General features: G+C 35.3%; 1 protein-coding gene across 2 annotated transcripts; it reads right to left on the bottom strand.

Annotated features, from left to right (window-relative positions):
• Positions 1-747: 747 nt before the first annotated feature.
• On the bottom strand, positions 748-4,516 carry LOC103414685 (cucumisin-like). 2 transcript variants are annotated; one of them, XM_008353048.4, is made up of 10 exons: positions 4,283-4,516; positions 4,084-4,184; positions 3,796-3,893; positions 3,465-3,708; positions 2,759-3,275; positions 2,495-2,598; positions 2,171-2,386; positions 1,941-2,052; positions 1,615-1,828; positions 748-1,413 (listed from the first exon to the last, which is right to left on the bottom strand). In XM_008353048.4, the coding sequence occupies exons 1-10, from the start codon at positions 4,436-4,438 to the stop codon at positions 887-889; spliced, it is 2,289 nt and encodes a 762-aa protein (XP_008351270.2). In that variant the 5' UTR covers positions 4,439-4,516; the 3' UTR covers positions 748-886. The 2 variants fall into 2 exon arrangements, with proteins under 2 accessions (XP_008351270.2, XP_008351271.1); XM_008353049.4 differs by having other exon boundaries at positions 4,362-4,512.
• Positions 4,517-14,816: the final 10,300 nt, after the last annotated feature.

The following is a 14,816-nucleotide window of genomic DNA, read 5'->3' as shown; positions in this document are numbered from 1 at the left end:
TAGCCTTTTATCCATCCTTTTCATCCAAAAACGTTTTACAATCTGTTTTGTTTTAAAGTTTCTGTTTTGTTTTCAATTTTCGTCCAAAACAAATCCCCCTTTATTTTGAAGTCTTAGATTAGTTAGAAAGTGTTTTGATTTGTGTTTCTAAGTGTTTTGATTCAAGTTTTCATCCAACTTCGTCCAAGTTCTTGTTAGGTTCTCAAAACTGCCCAGAAAGTGGTTTTTAGGCGGTTTTGAGTCATTAGGTTGCTGTTTTGAGTTTTATGTTTGTTTAAGTATTTTAAAGTATAGTTTTGCATTCTTTGAGTCTAGTTTAGTGTTTTAAATTTTGTGTTTATGTTTTTAAGTCAGTTTTCAAGTGTTTAGCAATCCCTCCTAATCCCCGGCCTAGAACGATCCCTACTTACATACTTTACTACATTTGATAAAAAGAGGGTTTAATTTTGTGTGTTAACTTATTTTACGCATCACTATTCTGATATTTTTCATGTGTATACGTAGTTGTTTGCAAATGTCCCCACCGAAGTTTTTCGGTCTTTTGTTTTTAATCACGAAGGTTCCGACTCTACAACCTGTATAAACGGGCAACGAGGGATGGGGACTTAAATCAAGTAATCAACATAGGAGAAAATCCATATTTCCCATGCAGACCAAAAATGAACAATCAAATATACAATTAGATTGCACAGAGAACTATAAAATATCCTTAAATGAGTATGTTTCAAATTTCGATGTACTGCATCATATTAAAGGTTCATAAATATATAATAATTTAATTTTCATTTAAAATACATCATCGTGATCAGTACGTTGCACTTTTGTTTCATTGGAGCCCTTCATGTTGCTTATTCATACATCATACATTATTACACATACCTTGTTGTCAAAACACAAAATACACTACAATGGGGCTCCTCACTTGGAAATTACCATCATCCCACACCAAAGAACCAGAGACTATGGTTTTTTCAATCAACCCTTTCACCGTGACTTGAAACGATAGCTTCTGCCCGAGAGATGTGAACTTTAGAATGCTTGGATTAACTTTGATTTCAAGTCCTGGTGGTGCACTCACTTTAGCTTTATATGTGGACTTTGGTGATCCAACATTTGTGACGGTCCTATTGAAAATGCCATTGACGGATTTAGGGTTCGAGGTGGAAAGTGCAACAGAAGGATAGTTTAGATGATCACTGAGTGTTCCATGACTAGATTGTGATGATGAGCAGCTATCCCCGGTAAGGGCTTTCAATAATCTGGTACTATAGCCATGTGCACACAAAAAATTTACGTAATCGATTTCAGCAGCATCGTATACCAAACCAGGATACGGAGCCCTACTAGGATTTATTAGGCCAGCACCATACGCGAATTCGGCTTCAGGGTTAAGATTTGCACTCATAGGTTTGGCTGCAAAATCGTTACAAATTAATCAAACATATAAATCTTAGGTAATACAATGTACATCATGGACAAAGTCTAATTACATGTAGGGTCTCTCTCACAAGACTTGGTCACATGATCTCTGATAATAATTGGTCACACAACTCATCAAATATGTGAGAGAACGGTTGTATTGTAATGGGTACATTTATGAAAATGCATCTATACCAGTAGTCGTAAGAGCTGACAGGATAGCAGCAGGTGACCAATTGGGGTGAAATGATTTGACGTATGCAGCCACGCCCGCAGCATGTGGGCATGCCATTGATGTCCCCGAGATTATATTGTATGAAGCTACTCTGTCATCACCTTCAACACCTGAAACTGGGGCAATTGGAGGCCATGCTGCTAGAATGGAAACTCCAGGAGAAGCGATATCTGGCTGCAACATATAGGAGAAAACAAGGAGGAAAATTAAGACCCCTCAATATTCATGATTCGGTTTGTTCATTTTTTAAGTCGGCATTCACACACATACGGGGCCTTGAAGTTACCTTGAGAATATTAGGAGTGTTTGGATTTGGACCCCTTGATGAGAATGAAGGTACATATGGGGCCAGTGCATCCCTACCCTCAGTACTTTTCCAAATTGTTGCTGTTGGGTTCCTACGAATCATTACAGGGATTCAGGATTTATTAGCAATAACATAATAAGGGGTCTTTGATTTATGTTAGTTTCGCACATTAGTAATATTTTAAATCAATCATTCTCAAATATTGATACCTGGTTGAGTTTATGTAATGGGTAATTTCGTTACCAACATGGAACCAAACGGAAGCTGCTGGTATTGGAACAGGATCGATTACATCTGCTGCATTTCGGCTTGTCAAAACATAACCAAATGCGCCTGCATATAATGCCCCATCCCCAGTAGGCCCATCGCAAAGAACAATTTTATCCTCCACCAATTTTGTGTCTAACGTGCCTGTTTGGCATAACCTGTTCCATATATATATCCATGTTATTAGCACCTGGTTAGACTTATGCTAGACTACCGTGGTTCTTCAATATAAATGGTATATATACTCTCAAAATGCGTACACATACCTGGATGTTTCCCCATTGTAACCTGCTGCCCTATCTGGAACGTCTCCAGCATATACTATGGGGTAGAATTTACCCTTGAGTTCAAATGTGTTTGTTACTATTCCCTACCAAGGAAGCAAAAACAAATCATAATCAACTCTCATGTTAATCACTTCTCTAGTATTTTGGTGCATCTTCAGCATATATATATATATATATTGTTGATTCTCCAAAAGTGTATATATTGCTCAACCAGAATCACTACCAAAATTCTGTATCAATTACCTCATAAATTTTGTGGTTTCCCAATTGAACCTTGGTATCAAAGTGGCGATCTATGGTGCTAGCAGCTACAGCAAGAGACCATGGTGCAAAGTTTGTAATAGTTTTCAGGTTTGGACCTTCATTACCAGCAGACGCGGAAGTGAATATTCCTTTTCTTAAAGCGTGAAAAGCTCCAATGTCAATGGCATTTCTGAAATAATCTAACGGTTTACGGCCCCCAAGGGAGACAGAGAGTATGTCAACACCGTCAGCTATGGCATCATCGAATGCCGCTAGAATATCAGCGTCCGGGCACCCGTCTGACCAACAAACTTTGTACACCGCAATGCGTGCTGATGGCACCCCTCCTCTTGCTGTCCCCAACCCTAAACCATACAGACTTGCCTTGCTAACTAAGTTCCCTGCTGCTGTTGATGCAGTGTGGGTTCCATGGCCTTCCGTGTCTCTCGGAGACATGACGTCACTGCTATTTTTGGGGTAGGGTTGACTGCGGTAATATCGTGCTCCGATAATTTTACTGTCCAAGTGTAACAAATATGTCATAATATTTTAGTAAGAGTTACAATTTAACAACATATCATATAAATTATAATCAAGTTTGCACTTTATTTTTTTTTCTGTCCAAGTGTAATTAACAACATCACGTGGATTTTTTTTTTTTTTTGAAATGTGCAGTGGATGGTTGAAATAAACTGGTTTGCTTTACTTGTTGCAAGTAAAATTGCCTTCGCCCTTGCATGCGCCTTTCCACCTTTTGGGGGGTGGACCAAACCCGGCGTCACTGAAGCTGGCAGATTCAGGCCAAATTCCAGAGTCAATCATCCCGACAATGGTATCAGTTTCAATGGCGCTTCTCTTCACCATTTCAGGAAACCCAATGAAGTCCCATGACCTTGTTGTTTGGAGCTTCTTAGTTTCACTAGGGAAAACAGACACAACACCATCCATTCCTGCATATATTTTTCTCGTCATACAATGGTCACTATTAATGTTTATGCAAGTTAAAAAATAATTTGAAGTTGGGTTCATAAGACAACCAGCCAACTTCTGTGCTTCTTCCTCTGTTAGCCTGGCAGCAAAGCCATTGAAGCTTCTCTTGTAGCTGTGCAGAAGCAGAGATTCATGCGCTATATTGCTGGATAAATAAACGTCAAAAATCAAAATCGTCAAAGATTTGACACTTTCAAACTCTGCCATAATTAAGCTCGAAAAACAACGAGAAGATGCTACGAGAGATGACTAAATTAAATGGTACCCTTGTCACGGATAATGTTTAATCAGTATATATAATTAAGCTCACTATCATATGTGATAATTAATTAAACCTGTCCTCGACGACGTTTTGTAGCATGTTTACATGAAGAGCTGATGTGGTAGTGGTGGAAACCTCAGGCTTTGGCTTGTCACCCATATACACAATATAATCCTGCAGTTAATATATCCAAGATCAGAAGATTAAATTAATTAATGAACATATTTTGAGCAGAGAAACGGAATTGTTCAAAATGCATATTTTATGAATGCCTTCCGGTTATCCTGGTGAGCAGCAGATAGAGTGACATCAACTAGCAGAGTAGATATAAGGCTAAGGAGAAGGAGAAACCATGGAGTCAAAGCCATTGTGGCGAAGTTCTGGAAAGCATGTAAAAGATGGACAATCTCATCCAAGAACACCATCATGTATTTATACTAAAAATGAAAAGCCATGTATTTCACGTTTTGCAGTTTCTCTTTATTCTTAGTGGTATGGTTTGTGTTCCCATGATTATTTTACATAGTTTAGGGGCATTTTGATATAAACACCTCGTTTTTCAATTTCGTTGATTAAACATTTTCCCTACAGTTTTAGTGATTAATTTCATTTTATTAAAAGTTCAATTTTAGACGTTCCTCTGTTTTTTTTACCTTTTTATTCATGAAATTGTTTGCTAGCCACCCTAAAAATTTTCACATTGCATCTTTACTTTCGTTTTCCTTTTTTACCTATCATTCTTTACCTATGAATTTGTTATAGTTACATGCATCTCTCATTCTGGAGATTTTAAATTTTTTATTGTTTATTATAATAATTAGTTTAGTGAATTAAATCGAATATTCAAAACTCATTATCACATACATAATCATAGTACATGTACGTTTGATTGTATGATCGTTTGATTGTATTGGTACATTTGATTACCTATAATATGGGTAATTTTAGTTTTATGGTACATTTGTTTATTAGTTCATTTAAAATCTAAACGTACCAAAAGTCGGTACGTTTATTTTCCAATTTTTCAAATGTACCATAAGTTTTAAATACATTTATATAACTATGTGTAAAATTTTACCAAATTAATGAAGCTTTCTTATGAAAGTATTAATAACTTTATTTTAGTGAAGCAAGAGACTAATTAAATATAAGAACAGAAATAAAAAATTCTCTCTTTTTTTACTGACAATAAGGAAATTTTTTTTTTGGTCAAACAATATATTATTTAATTAGATGTTAGATTAGCCACCAATGAAGTTTGAACCCACATCATTAAATTAATAAAGTCACCAATGGACTCACCACCTTTCCACCACTATAGTAAATGGTCACTTACAATGACAACAAGGAATTAGTTAAATTAATATTTTTAATTAATAAAGTCACGAATTTAAAATCCTTAGACTGTATGAAATAGTTATTAGCTTGCTTATGTGAATATATATTAAATAAATACAAAATTGCTGAGTAGACAATTGATTAAACCATCTTAATTAAAAAAAAATCAAATTAAGACTCTTTAATTTAAACAAGATGAAAAAAAAGTTCTCGGAATTCAATAAAACTCCTCTTCGTACGGTTGATGTTTTTATGTTTTATTTTTTTATTTCAAATGCATTTCACATGTTGCAATTTATGTGTTCCAAATTTTTTTCATTTCCACATACTAAAAATCCACCACTCTTCTGCTCAAACACTTTTGAATTGTGATGTGCGGTGAGAATTAACAGTCGAGTAAACAACAAACACAATAAAACCGAGTAGAGGATCCGAATCCGAATGATTCGCACACTCTTAGTCATAGCAGTACTGCATTCACTTTACACTATTTCCCTACAATTATCGCACTTTTTTAAAGTTGGATGCCCATTTGAAAGACTATACTTTAGCCCAATTAACGCTTTTCGCAAGACGTGTTTGATGAAAAATTATTTTTATAGGTATAGTAAATAGTATTAGAGAAAAGGATAAATATAATTTTTTATTAAAAGTAAATAGTATTGAAAGTGTTTTATTAAAACTCCTTTTATTTTGTCCTTTATTTTTGGAGTATTTGAACATATTTTGGGGTATTTGACTATTTCTGATAGTGCTTTCACCCAAAAAATGATTTCCACACCTTTATTCTTCTCGTGCATTTCTGTTTTTATTAAATTTTAATCGTCGAATAAAAAATTAAAATAAGTGTGGGAAAATCATTTTTAAATTTTTACTAATGCTAGCCTATCAAGTGTTTTTATAAGTAATCGTTAAATGATTTTACAATACATTTTCCTAATAATATCTTGCTGTTTTAAAATGAATCCCCACCCCAGCCTGTTGCTTAAGTGAGTATCGAGGGAAGCAAGGGAGTGGAAACATTTCAAATCAAGCAGCAACAATAATTGACGTCTGCTTCCGAAAGGCAAAACGAAAAATAAGTCCACGACTTCAAATGTGAAAGGACTCCATTTCTACAGAATTGGTTCTTCCATTTGTGTGCGATCGATCGCTAAATAATTACTTGATTAATCATGCTTTCAGGAAATAAATGGAGAAAGTTGAGATTTTATCATAAAATCAATTAAAAATATGAGGAGTATTCAACCTCTTAAATGCCCTTACAAGGTTTCTCTTTTCATCGATGTGTAACTTTTTTACCTTCACATCCTCACATGTTCCTACTGCGTGTAATGAATTTTCAAGCCAAACATATGGAAAACACGAATTGAGTGACATGGAGCATATGTGGCCGTTGTGTTTCACAAAATAGTCAACTTACTTTAATACCATGAAAAAAATTGAATTTCCACCATAAAATTAATTAACAATAACAACTCAACCTCTTATAAGCAATTGTCATTCGCTAGTGCTCTCATTTCAACTACACTTACAAAAGAAAAGAGAAAAGCACTTTTAGACACAAGCTCTCCTATATTCTCATTTCCATACTCATTTCCATACAGAAGTGGAATCATCTTTGGTCCACACCACTTTCCCATAGTAGAGATATAGGTAAAATTGACATGCAATATAATATTCTAGTTGACATGTAATTTAATATCTTAGTAAATAGGTTTGGTCAAAGTTGTATTATTTTACTTTGCTCATGATTTGTTTTCCCTTCCACTTTACATTAGCATCTTCACACCAAATCAAGTGCGGGGACATCATGATCTTCGAGAAATCTTTATGGGTTTACAGCGTTTAGAGCAATTCCACCCCTGTGGACTTTGCGCCAGCACCCAGCGCATTTATCCACTCAAATGAACAGTAATAGACTGGAGTGAACAGTAATAGGCCAAGGCATCTCCACCCCTAAAAAAATGCGCTGGCACCCAGCGCATTTATTTGGTGTGTTTTTTTTTTAAGTTTATTTCGGATAAGATTTTTAACCCATTTAAAATAAAGAATAAAAAAATAAAATAGTTTTAATTTCGGATAGGATTTTTAACCAATCTCGTCACGCCACGTGTCATTATCTGAACGTACTATTTTGTGAATAGATTTCCGATATTATTTTCAACCAATCCCGACACGCCACGTGTCACTTCCATGGTACAATAATTTAGCCAAGATTTCGATAAGATTTTCAACCAATCACGTCATGCCACGTGTCATTATCCGAACGTACTATTTTGTGAGGTTACCGGAAGCATGAGAGATGGCGTTTTTCCAACAAGTAAATGATGCGTTGAGTTTTTTCCAACGACCTTGAAGACCTTGACTAGTTCTGGCGTTTTCTCCATGTACATCACAAAACGCTTTCGTAATTTTACTCCACATCTCTCGCTTATCCATCTCATTACCCGTAATCGGATCATGAGTAGTGTGAACCCAACATTCACACAACGTAACATCTTCAATAACCTTCCACGAAGACATTTTTTTCTCTCAAATTGTAGAAAATATTGATATGTAGAAAGTGTAGAAAGTGTAGAAAATATTGTAATGTGGTGTAAAGGTGGAAGATGAGGGTTAGATATTTATAGGAAAAAAATATAAATTTTTTCAAATTTTTCTGTATTTTTTAAAAATTTTCTGTATTTTTTAATAATTTATAATAAATTTTAATTTAGTTAATTAATCTGGACCGTTGGATTTGAAAAAATTCAAATCCAATAGCTAAGATCACGCCACGTGGCCAACGGTAAAAAATCTGACCGTTGGGGCCTTTTATTTAATTTTTTTTTCGTCTAAAACGTGGACCGTTGATCTGTGATCAAACGGTCCATTTTAAAACTAATTTTTTAATTTTTTTTACCGTTGGAAATCCAACGGTCTAGATAAACTAGCCATTGGAAATCCAACGGCTCAGAGATTGCCTGGGACGGGACACAAGTGGGCTGACAGCCCCACCTTTTCCTTGTCGGCTACTCGCCTCAGCTCCCGCGTGTCGTGCACGCGCCGTGTATTTTGCCCAGTTCCTGGGTCTGTCCGAAACAGGCTGGGCTGGCGCCTGGCTTGGGCTGGGTGCCAGTCAGCTTTGTGGGGTGGAGCAAATGGACTGAGGATTAGTTTGATTTTTGGACTGGGGGCTGGGACATTTGGAATGGGGTGGAATTGCTCTTATAGTGGTGCTTCAAATTTTGTTCCTACAGTGTATGTCCCAAAACTCTCGTCTCCCCTTAATGATTTAATTAGTTTGAATTCTACCCCATCCATTTAATAATAATAATTTTTTATTTGTTTTTTTAAAAGACAAAGGTAAAATTAGTTTCCCATATTACTCTTAAGTGGGAAAAAAGGAGGTTGCATTAGAATTGCAGTAAGGGTTCTCGTGTCTAGCGTGTCCGGATTTTCTTTGTGAGAATCTCGGAGATCCGTAAATTATATACGTTCATCGTACATCGTATGGTTAGAAATTATTTTAAATATTTTTATTTAAAATTAAATACAAACAGTACATGATAAAAACTGATTGCACAATGTACGATAAACAGACACAATTTACGAATCATCATGATCCTCACCAATAGAATTCGATAATGATCATGTTGGGTGTCTAGCATGGCTTTGCCTAATTCTTTATGACATGAGTTGACTTTTTTACCCTCATGGTTATAAGAGTAAATTGTAGCAATTATCCAACTTAATTAGAGCAATGGTCATTCAACTAAAAATTCATTATCATTGGTCACTCAACTCACCATACATCTATGGTCATATTCATCAACTCCATTAGAACTTTCATTAAAATGAGTCATGTGCCATACACGTGAGGCTAAATCAAGGGGCAAATATGAGAGATCAAAAAAGAAAAATTGTATCAATGGTCCCTCAACTTTGATTCAACTGGAGAAATTGTTTCTCAACTTTAATTCAATTGTAGCAATAGTACTTCCAATATAAATCATTTTGACATAATTTTAATGGAGTTGACGAAAATAACGATAGCTACACGTTTTGATGAATTGACTGTTGATGGACTAATAGTAATGAATTTTTAGTTGAGGGATCATTGCTCTAATTTAATTAAAATTGAGAAACTATTGCTACAATTTACTTTGGTTGTAATCATTTACTTTATCAATATAATTTATCAATTTTCAAAACAGAAAAAGTAAAATAATTACAAAAATATACACCTATGGATGGTGTAGTGGGATTTTTCTTCAGTGCCTTTATATAAGGAGTAAATGTTTGTTTCAAGGATTAATTTCAATGTTCTACTCTGAAGTTTTTAGTTTTCAACATTTGATGCGTAAAGTTTTTTTCATTTCAGAGTGGTAGCTGAAGTAATTTTACGACACTTTCATACACTCGTTAAGGTTGTTAAATCAACCGTTAACTAGTGACGTGACGCTCACGTGAACAATGAATAAACGCCACATGTCAATATGGGCCACCTCCCCTGTTCTTTTCGACGATAAATTTTTCATTGTAACTAGAACACAAGTGGTATATAACGTGTTTTCATATAAGTGATGGAAAATTCAAATATTTAAGTTATTAATTTTTTAACACACATATCCCACCATTTATATAATGACATGTAATATATTATTCCGTGTTCCAACCATACTGAAAAATCTCTTTTTTTCGACTCAACTCTCCTCTGTCCCTAATCCCTCCATACCCGACCCACCTCTCCCTAACCACCATATCCTAACCCGACCCATTTCTAGATTTGACGGGTGACAACTTGAGGAACAAGAATTTCAAGGCGTTGGGGTCCACTGGACTGTGAAGGAAAATATCGGAAATGGGACGATTCTAGAGCGAGGATGGACAACCCCGTGAACTCAAACATCCGGGCCCTACCTACCAGATTTGATGGCGGTGGAGAGCCAAACTCAGCGGCCGGAGAAGCCGGAGCAGACGGTGATGGAGAGCCACACCTACCAAATTTCACGGCGGTGGAGAGCCAAACCTAGCGGCCGGAGAAGACTGGCTGAAGCCAAAACCAGATTTTTTTTTAATAATGATATATCCCCGCTTAGCAAAGACTGCAATTTCGAGATGGCTTTGGCTGCACACTTATAAGATTTCAGTGCTCCCGCAGCAGTCACTGGAACATCAGATGGACTTACTGGTTCCAAATCTATTACTAAGCCAACTTCAACTCGATGTAGAATTGCATAAAAGGGCTTACTAGAGGTTCTGCAATGCACCAAATCCTTAAGTCCCCAAAACCCCCACCAACTTCCACCGCCACCCCACCCCCTCGAAGAATCAATTCCTTTTCTACCTTTTCTTTCCAGGCCTCTGCTTATTCCTTTTTCTTTCTTCTTTCGCACCTGTTCAAATCATCAATTCCATACGTTCCTGGTTCCTTGTTTTCAAAGTAATAATTTTTTTTATTATTAATTTCTAAATTTTTTAATATTTATATGGATTCTATATTGACACGTGATCTCTAGTCATTATTCACATAAACGTCATATCATCAGTTAACAACTAATTTAAAACCAATCTTAACAAATATATAAAAGTGTTCCAAAATTTTAACTTCATGTACTACCCTGGAATGAAATAACCTTAATGTATCAGATGTTGAAAATAAAAATACTTTCAAACAGTAAACTGAAATTAACTCTCGTTTCAATTATCAACTAATAGTACAATCAAATCAAAGTAATTGACATGGGAAGTGAGGCCCAAATCAAAATAGAAATGCATTTTGGCTCTTCAATGGATGAGAAGGAAATCCTTCTCAATTTATTATGTGGCTAATTCACGACAAGTTGTTTTTATGATTATAATTATTTATATTATAAATTACGCTATAAATATCATATTTGTAAAAAAAGTCACTTAAATATGATATCATTTAATGACCGGAATGTATAAAAATAAATGGATGGATTAAGTAAATAAACTATTTATCTATTTGTTACAATTAATTGACTAAACAACTTTAATTTTGATTGATTTTTTATACAAATGATCTTTACGTAATGATTTATATATAATATAAACAATTTCTATCTTAAGCACGAAAATTTATGAATCAACTACTTAAAATTTTGAGAAAAAACTCAATCTAAATTGGGCCATGTCTTTCTCATTAAAAAATATATTTATTAATTAAACAAACAAATCCGAGTTTGATTACATGGATAAAAAAATAATATAAACTCCAAAGGTAGCTTTTGCTTGCTGGTAATACATGCGTCTCTCATATGAGTTTTTACAGTAAGGTGTTAGTATGTTAAACAAATAAATGATTTTGTAGAAATCTTTATTTGTGTCTGTCACACTCTTTGTTTTGTGCTCCTCCAAAATTTAGTAGGATTTGGAGCTCTGGACGTCGAGGTATGGTGGCATAATCTTCTCTCATCCTTGTAGTAATTAGTCTAGTATTTTTATAATTAATATCTTCAGGCGTGTTACGTTGTACACTTTCTTTGTAGATATTGAGATGCTATGATTTGTACACTTTCTTTGTAGATATTGAGATGATATGATTTTCATTTAGTACGTTTATTTAAAGTTGATCACTTTTACTGCACACATTTACTCTTGTTTTATTTTCAATCTTCTATTCGTACTTTTTACACATCACTTTTATGCTATAGTTTCGTCACTTTTCAGGTTTGCACAACAATGTCGTGATTGTGATGTTCACATGAATATTTAAGTCAGACAACACTAAGATAATTGTCTCCTATAATACACGGTAGAAACAACACTGAAACAATTGACTCTTGCGGTCATATATGTTCATTATAATTCCCTAAAATATGAAGCAAATAGAGAAACAACCTCAAACATTATTCTCTATTATAGAACAATTAAATAAAATTACGTGAGCGCATACGATCGATGGGGAACTGACCTCATAAGTTGTATTGTTACTAACTGAACCTTGGTAACGAACTTCCGATCAATGGTGTTAGCAGCCACGGAAAGAGACCATGGTGCGAAGTTTGAAACATTGTTCAGCTGTGGACCCTTGTTACAAGCGCCAATGGAAGTCAATATCCCTTTTCATGCGTGAAAATATCCTATGGCGATTGATTCCCCGCCATCCAAAACCAGCAACCAACCCCCCTCGCCTTCCCACACCACCTGCAGTCCATGGCCCACCGCTCTCCCACCACTTGCAGGCCCCTTCCCCACCTCTGTCTCTTTCACTCCTCTCCCACTACCCCACCGTCAGCCTTCATAGTAGTTACACAAATTCATTAAGAGTATAAAGACAAAGTTCAAAATTTTTGGAATGCTTATTGTTGTAACCTCTTATGTGCGATTTGAGGTTGATGGAGGAGATGAAGTACCGTACCGGTTGGTTAGAGAGGGAGAGAGAGAGATATGGAAGGGAATGTTGTGGGTGGTTGGGTAAGCCGGACGGAAGAGAGTTTGTTACCACAATCTAGTGATATTAGTCTTCATTTGTAACTGAGTACTCTTAAATTCGACTTCCATTAAAGAAAAATTTAAACTACCTCCCCTAATGTAAATAATATCTTTAATACTATGCATAAGATGAAAAAAAATAACATTTTTGGACATAAATTGCAAAATTTGTCTAACACAGTGACTAAACTAGCTAAATTGACTAAAATACATTCTAAGGAAAATTAATGAAAAAGAATTGAAAACTTTAAGTTTTAACAAAAATGACGTAAATGTGTTATAAGTAAATAGTATCATAATTGATATTTTAGAATAAAAATACGATTTTTCGTTAAAATAAACAGTATTAATAACTTTTTATTAAAGTTTTCTAAATTCTAAGCATAAATACAGTGACCACAAAAAAAATTCCACCGAACCGATGGAGATTGAAATTACATCAACACCGTCAGCAATAGCGTCATCAAATGACGCAAGAATATCATCATACGCAGTCATCTGATGCCAAAGGCCCAAACATACATTGTACACCGCACTACGTGCTGATGGCACCCCTCCTCTTGCTGTACCCAACCTAAAGCCATCACGACTAGCACTGCTACCAAAGCTCCTGCTACCGTTGATGCGGTGTGAATACCATGGCCGTCTGCGTCTCGTGGGGACTAGACATCATATAGGCATGCTATGATTATCATAATTCAAACATGAGCCTCTTTTCTTTGGACTAAACCAAAAAAAAAGCTCATGAGCTAGTTGAGAGCTATAGGCTTTTACTATTTCCCAATGTTTTCAAAAGTCATCGTTTGGAGTAGAAGACAACAAACTAGTTTGCTTTTTAATAAAAGTAAATTGTGGTAATGATCTCTTAATTTTAATTCAATTAAAGCAATTGTTTCTGAATTAAAAATTTATTATCATTAGTCATTTAACTCATTAAAACGTGCAACTATAGTCATTTTCATCACCACTGTTAGAACTTTGGTTAAAATAAGTCACGTGTCATATGCATGTAAGGTTAACTCAAGTGGCAAATATGGAAAATCATATAAGAAAAATTGTATCAATGGTCTTTCAATTTTAATTCAAATGAAAAAAATGGTCCCTCAACTTTAACTCAATTGAAGCAATGGTCTCTCAACTTTAACCCAATTATAACAATGATCCTTTCAACATAACTTATTTTGACAAAATTTTGATGGAGTTGACGAAAATGATTATAGATAGACGTTTTGATGAGTTGAGAGACCAATGAATTAGGATATTAGTTGAAGAATCATTGTTCTAATTTAGTTAAAATTGAAGAACCATTGCTATAATTTACTTGCGTTACTGAGGATTGTCATGTGCCTTTCCATTTTGAGGTCAGTGATAGTGGACCACATCTGGTGTCATCAAAGCTGTCAAATTATGGCCAAATTCCAGTATCAACCACTCCTACAATGAGAGAGAGGATCCTCACCGGATCCTCTAATCACATCCGTTCATAGTACATCGTACGGTTAGCTTTTCTCATATACTGTTTATATTCAATTTTAAATAAAAAAAATTTACAATAATTTTTTATCGCACGATTTAAGATGAACGGATATGATTGAAGGATCATATGATAAGGTGAGATCCTCCTGGCTACAATGATATTGCTTTCGTGAAGATTGTTGCTACTCGACTCTCTTTCCGAAACCCAATAAAGTCCCATAACCTTGTTGTTGTGACGAGCTGCTTCTTTTCACTGGGTAAAAGTAAAACAGCACCACACCATCCATACCCATATATACATTCATCCAAAGAACCTAAGTGATCAGTACTAAGCATAAACGGTTAAACCCTTTATCAAACATTTTTTGTACACCGCAATTTGTGCTGATGGCACCGGTCCTCTTGATGTCCCCATCCCCAAACCATCTAGACTTGCATTGTTGACCAAGTTCCCTGCTGCTGTTGATGCAGCGAGTCTCATGGCCATGGGTGTCTCTTGGAGATTGGGCATCACCTACGTCAAATCCATTAGCACGGTAATAAAGTGCC

Source organism: Malus domestica, chromosome 07 (assembly GCF_042453785.1).
Source record: "Malus domestica chromosome 07, GDT2T_hap1".
Lineage (NCBI taxonomy): Eukaryota > Viridiplantae > Streptophyta > Magnoliopsida > Rosales > Rosaceae > Malus > Malus domestica.
This window is presented reverse-complemented; position numbering and strand designations above follow the sequence as displayed.

Excerpts from the sequence above, each read along its gene's own strand:
- LOC103414685 (XM_008353048.4), bottom strand. The coding sequence starts at position 4,438 with ATGATGGTGTTCTTGGATGAGATTGTCCATCTTTTACATGCTTTCCAG. Across the intron at positions 1,829-1,940 it reads ACACTCCTAATATTCTCAAG|CCAGATATCGCTTCTCCTGG; the intron begins GTAACTTCAAGG and ends TATATGTTGCAG. Across the intron at positions 1,414-1,614 it reads GTCAGCTCTTACGACTACTG|CCAAACCTATGAGTGCAAAT; the intron begins GTATAGATGCAT and ends ACGATTTTGCAG.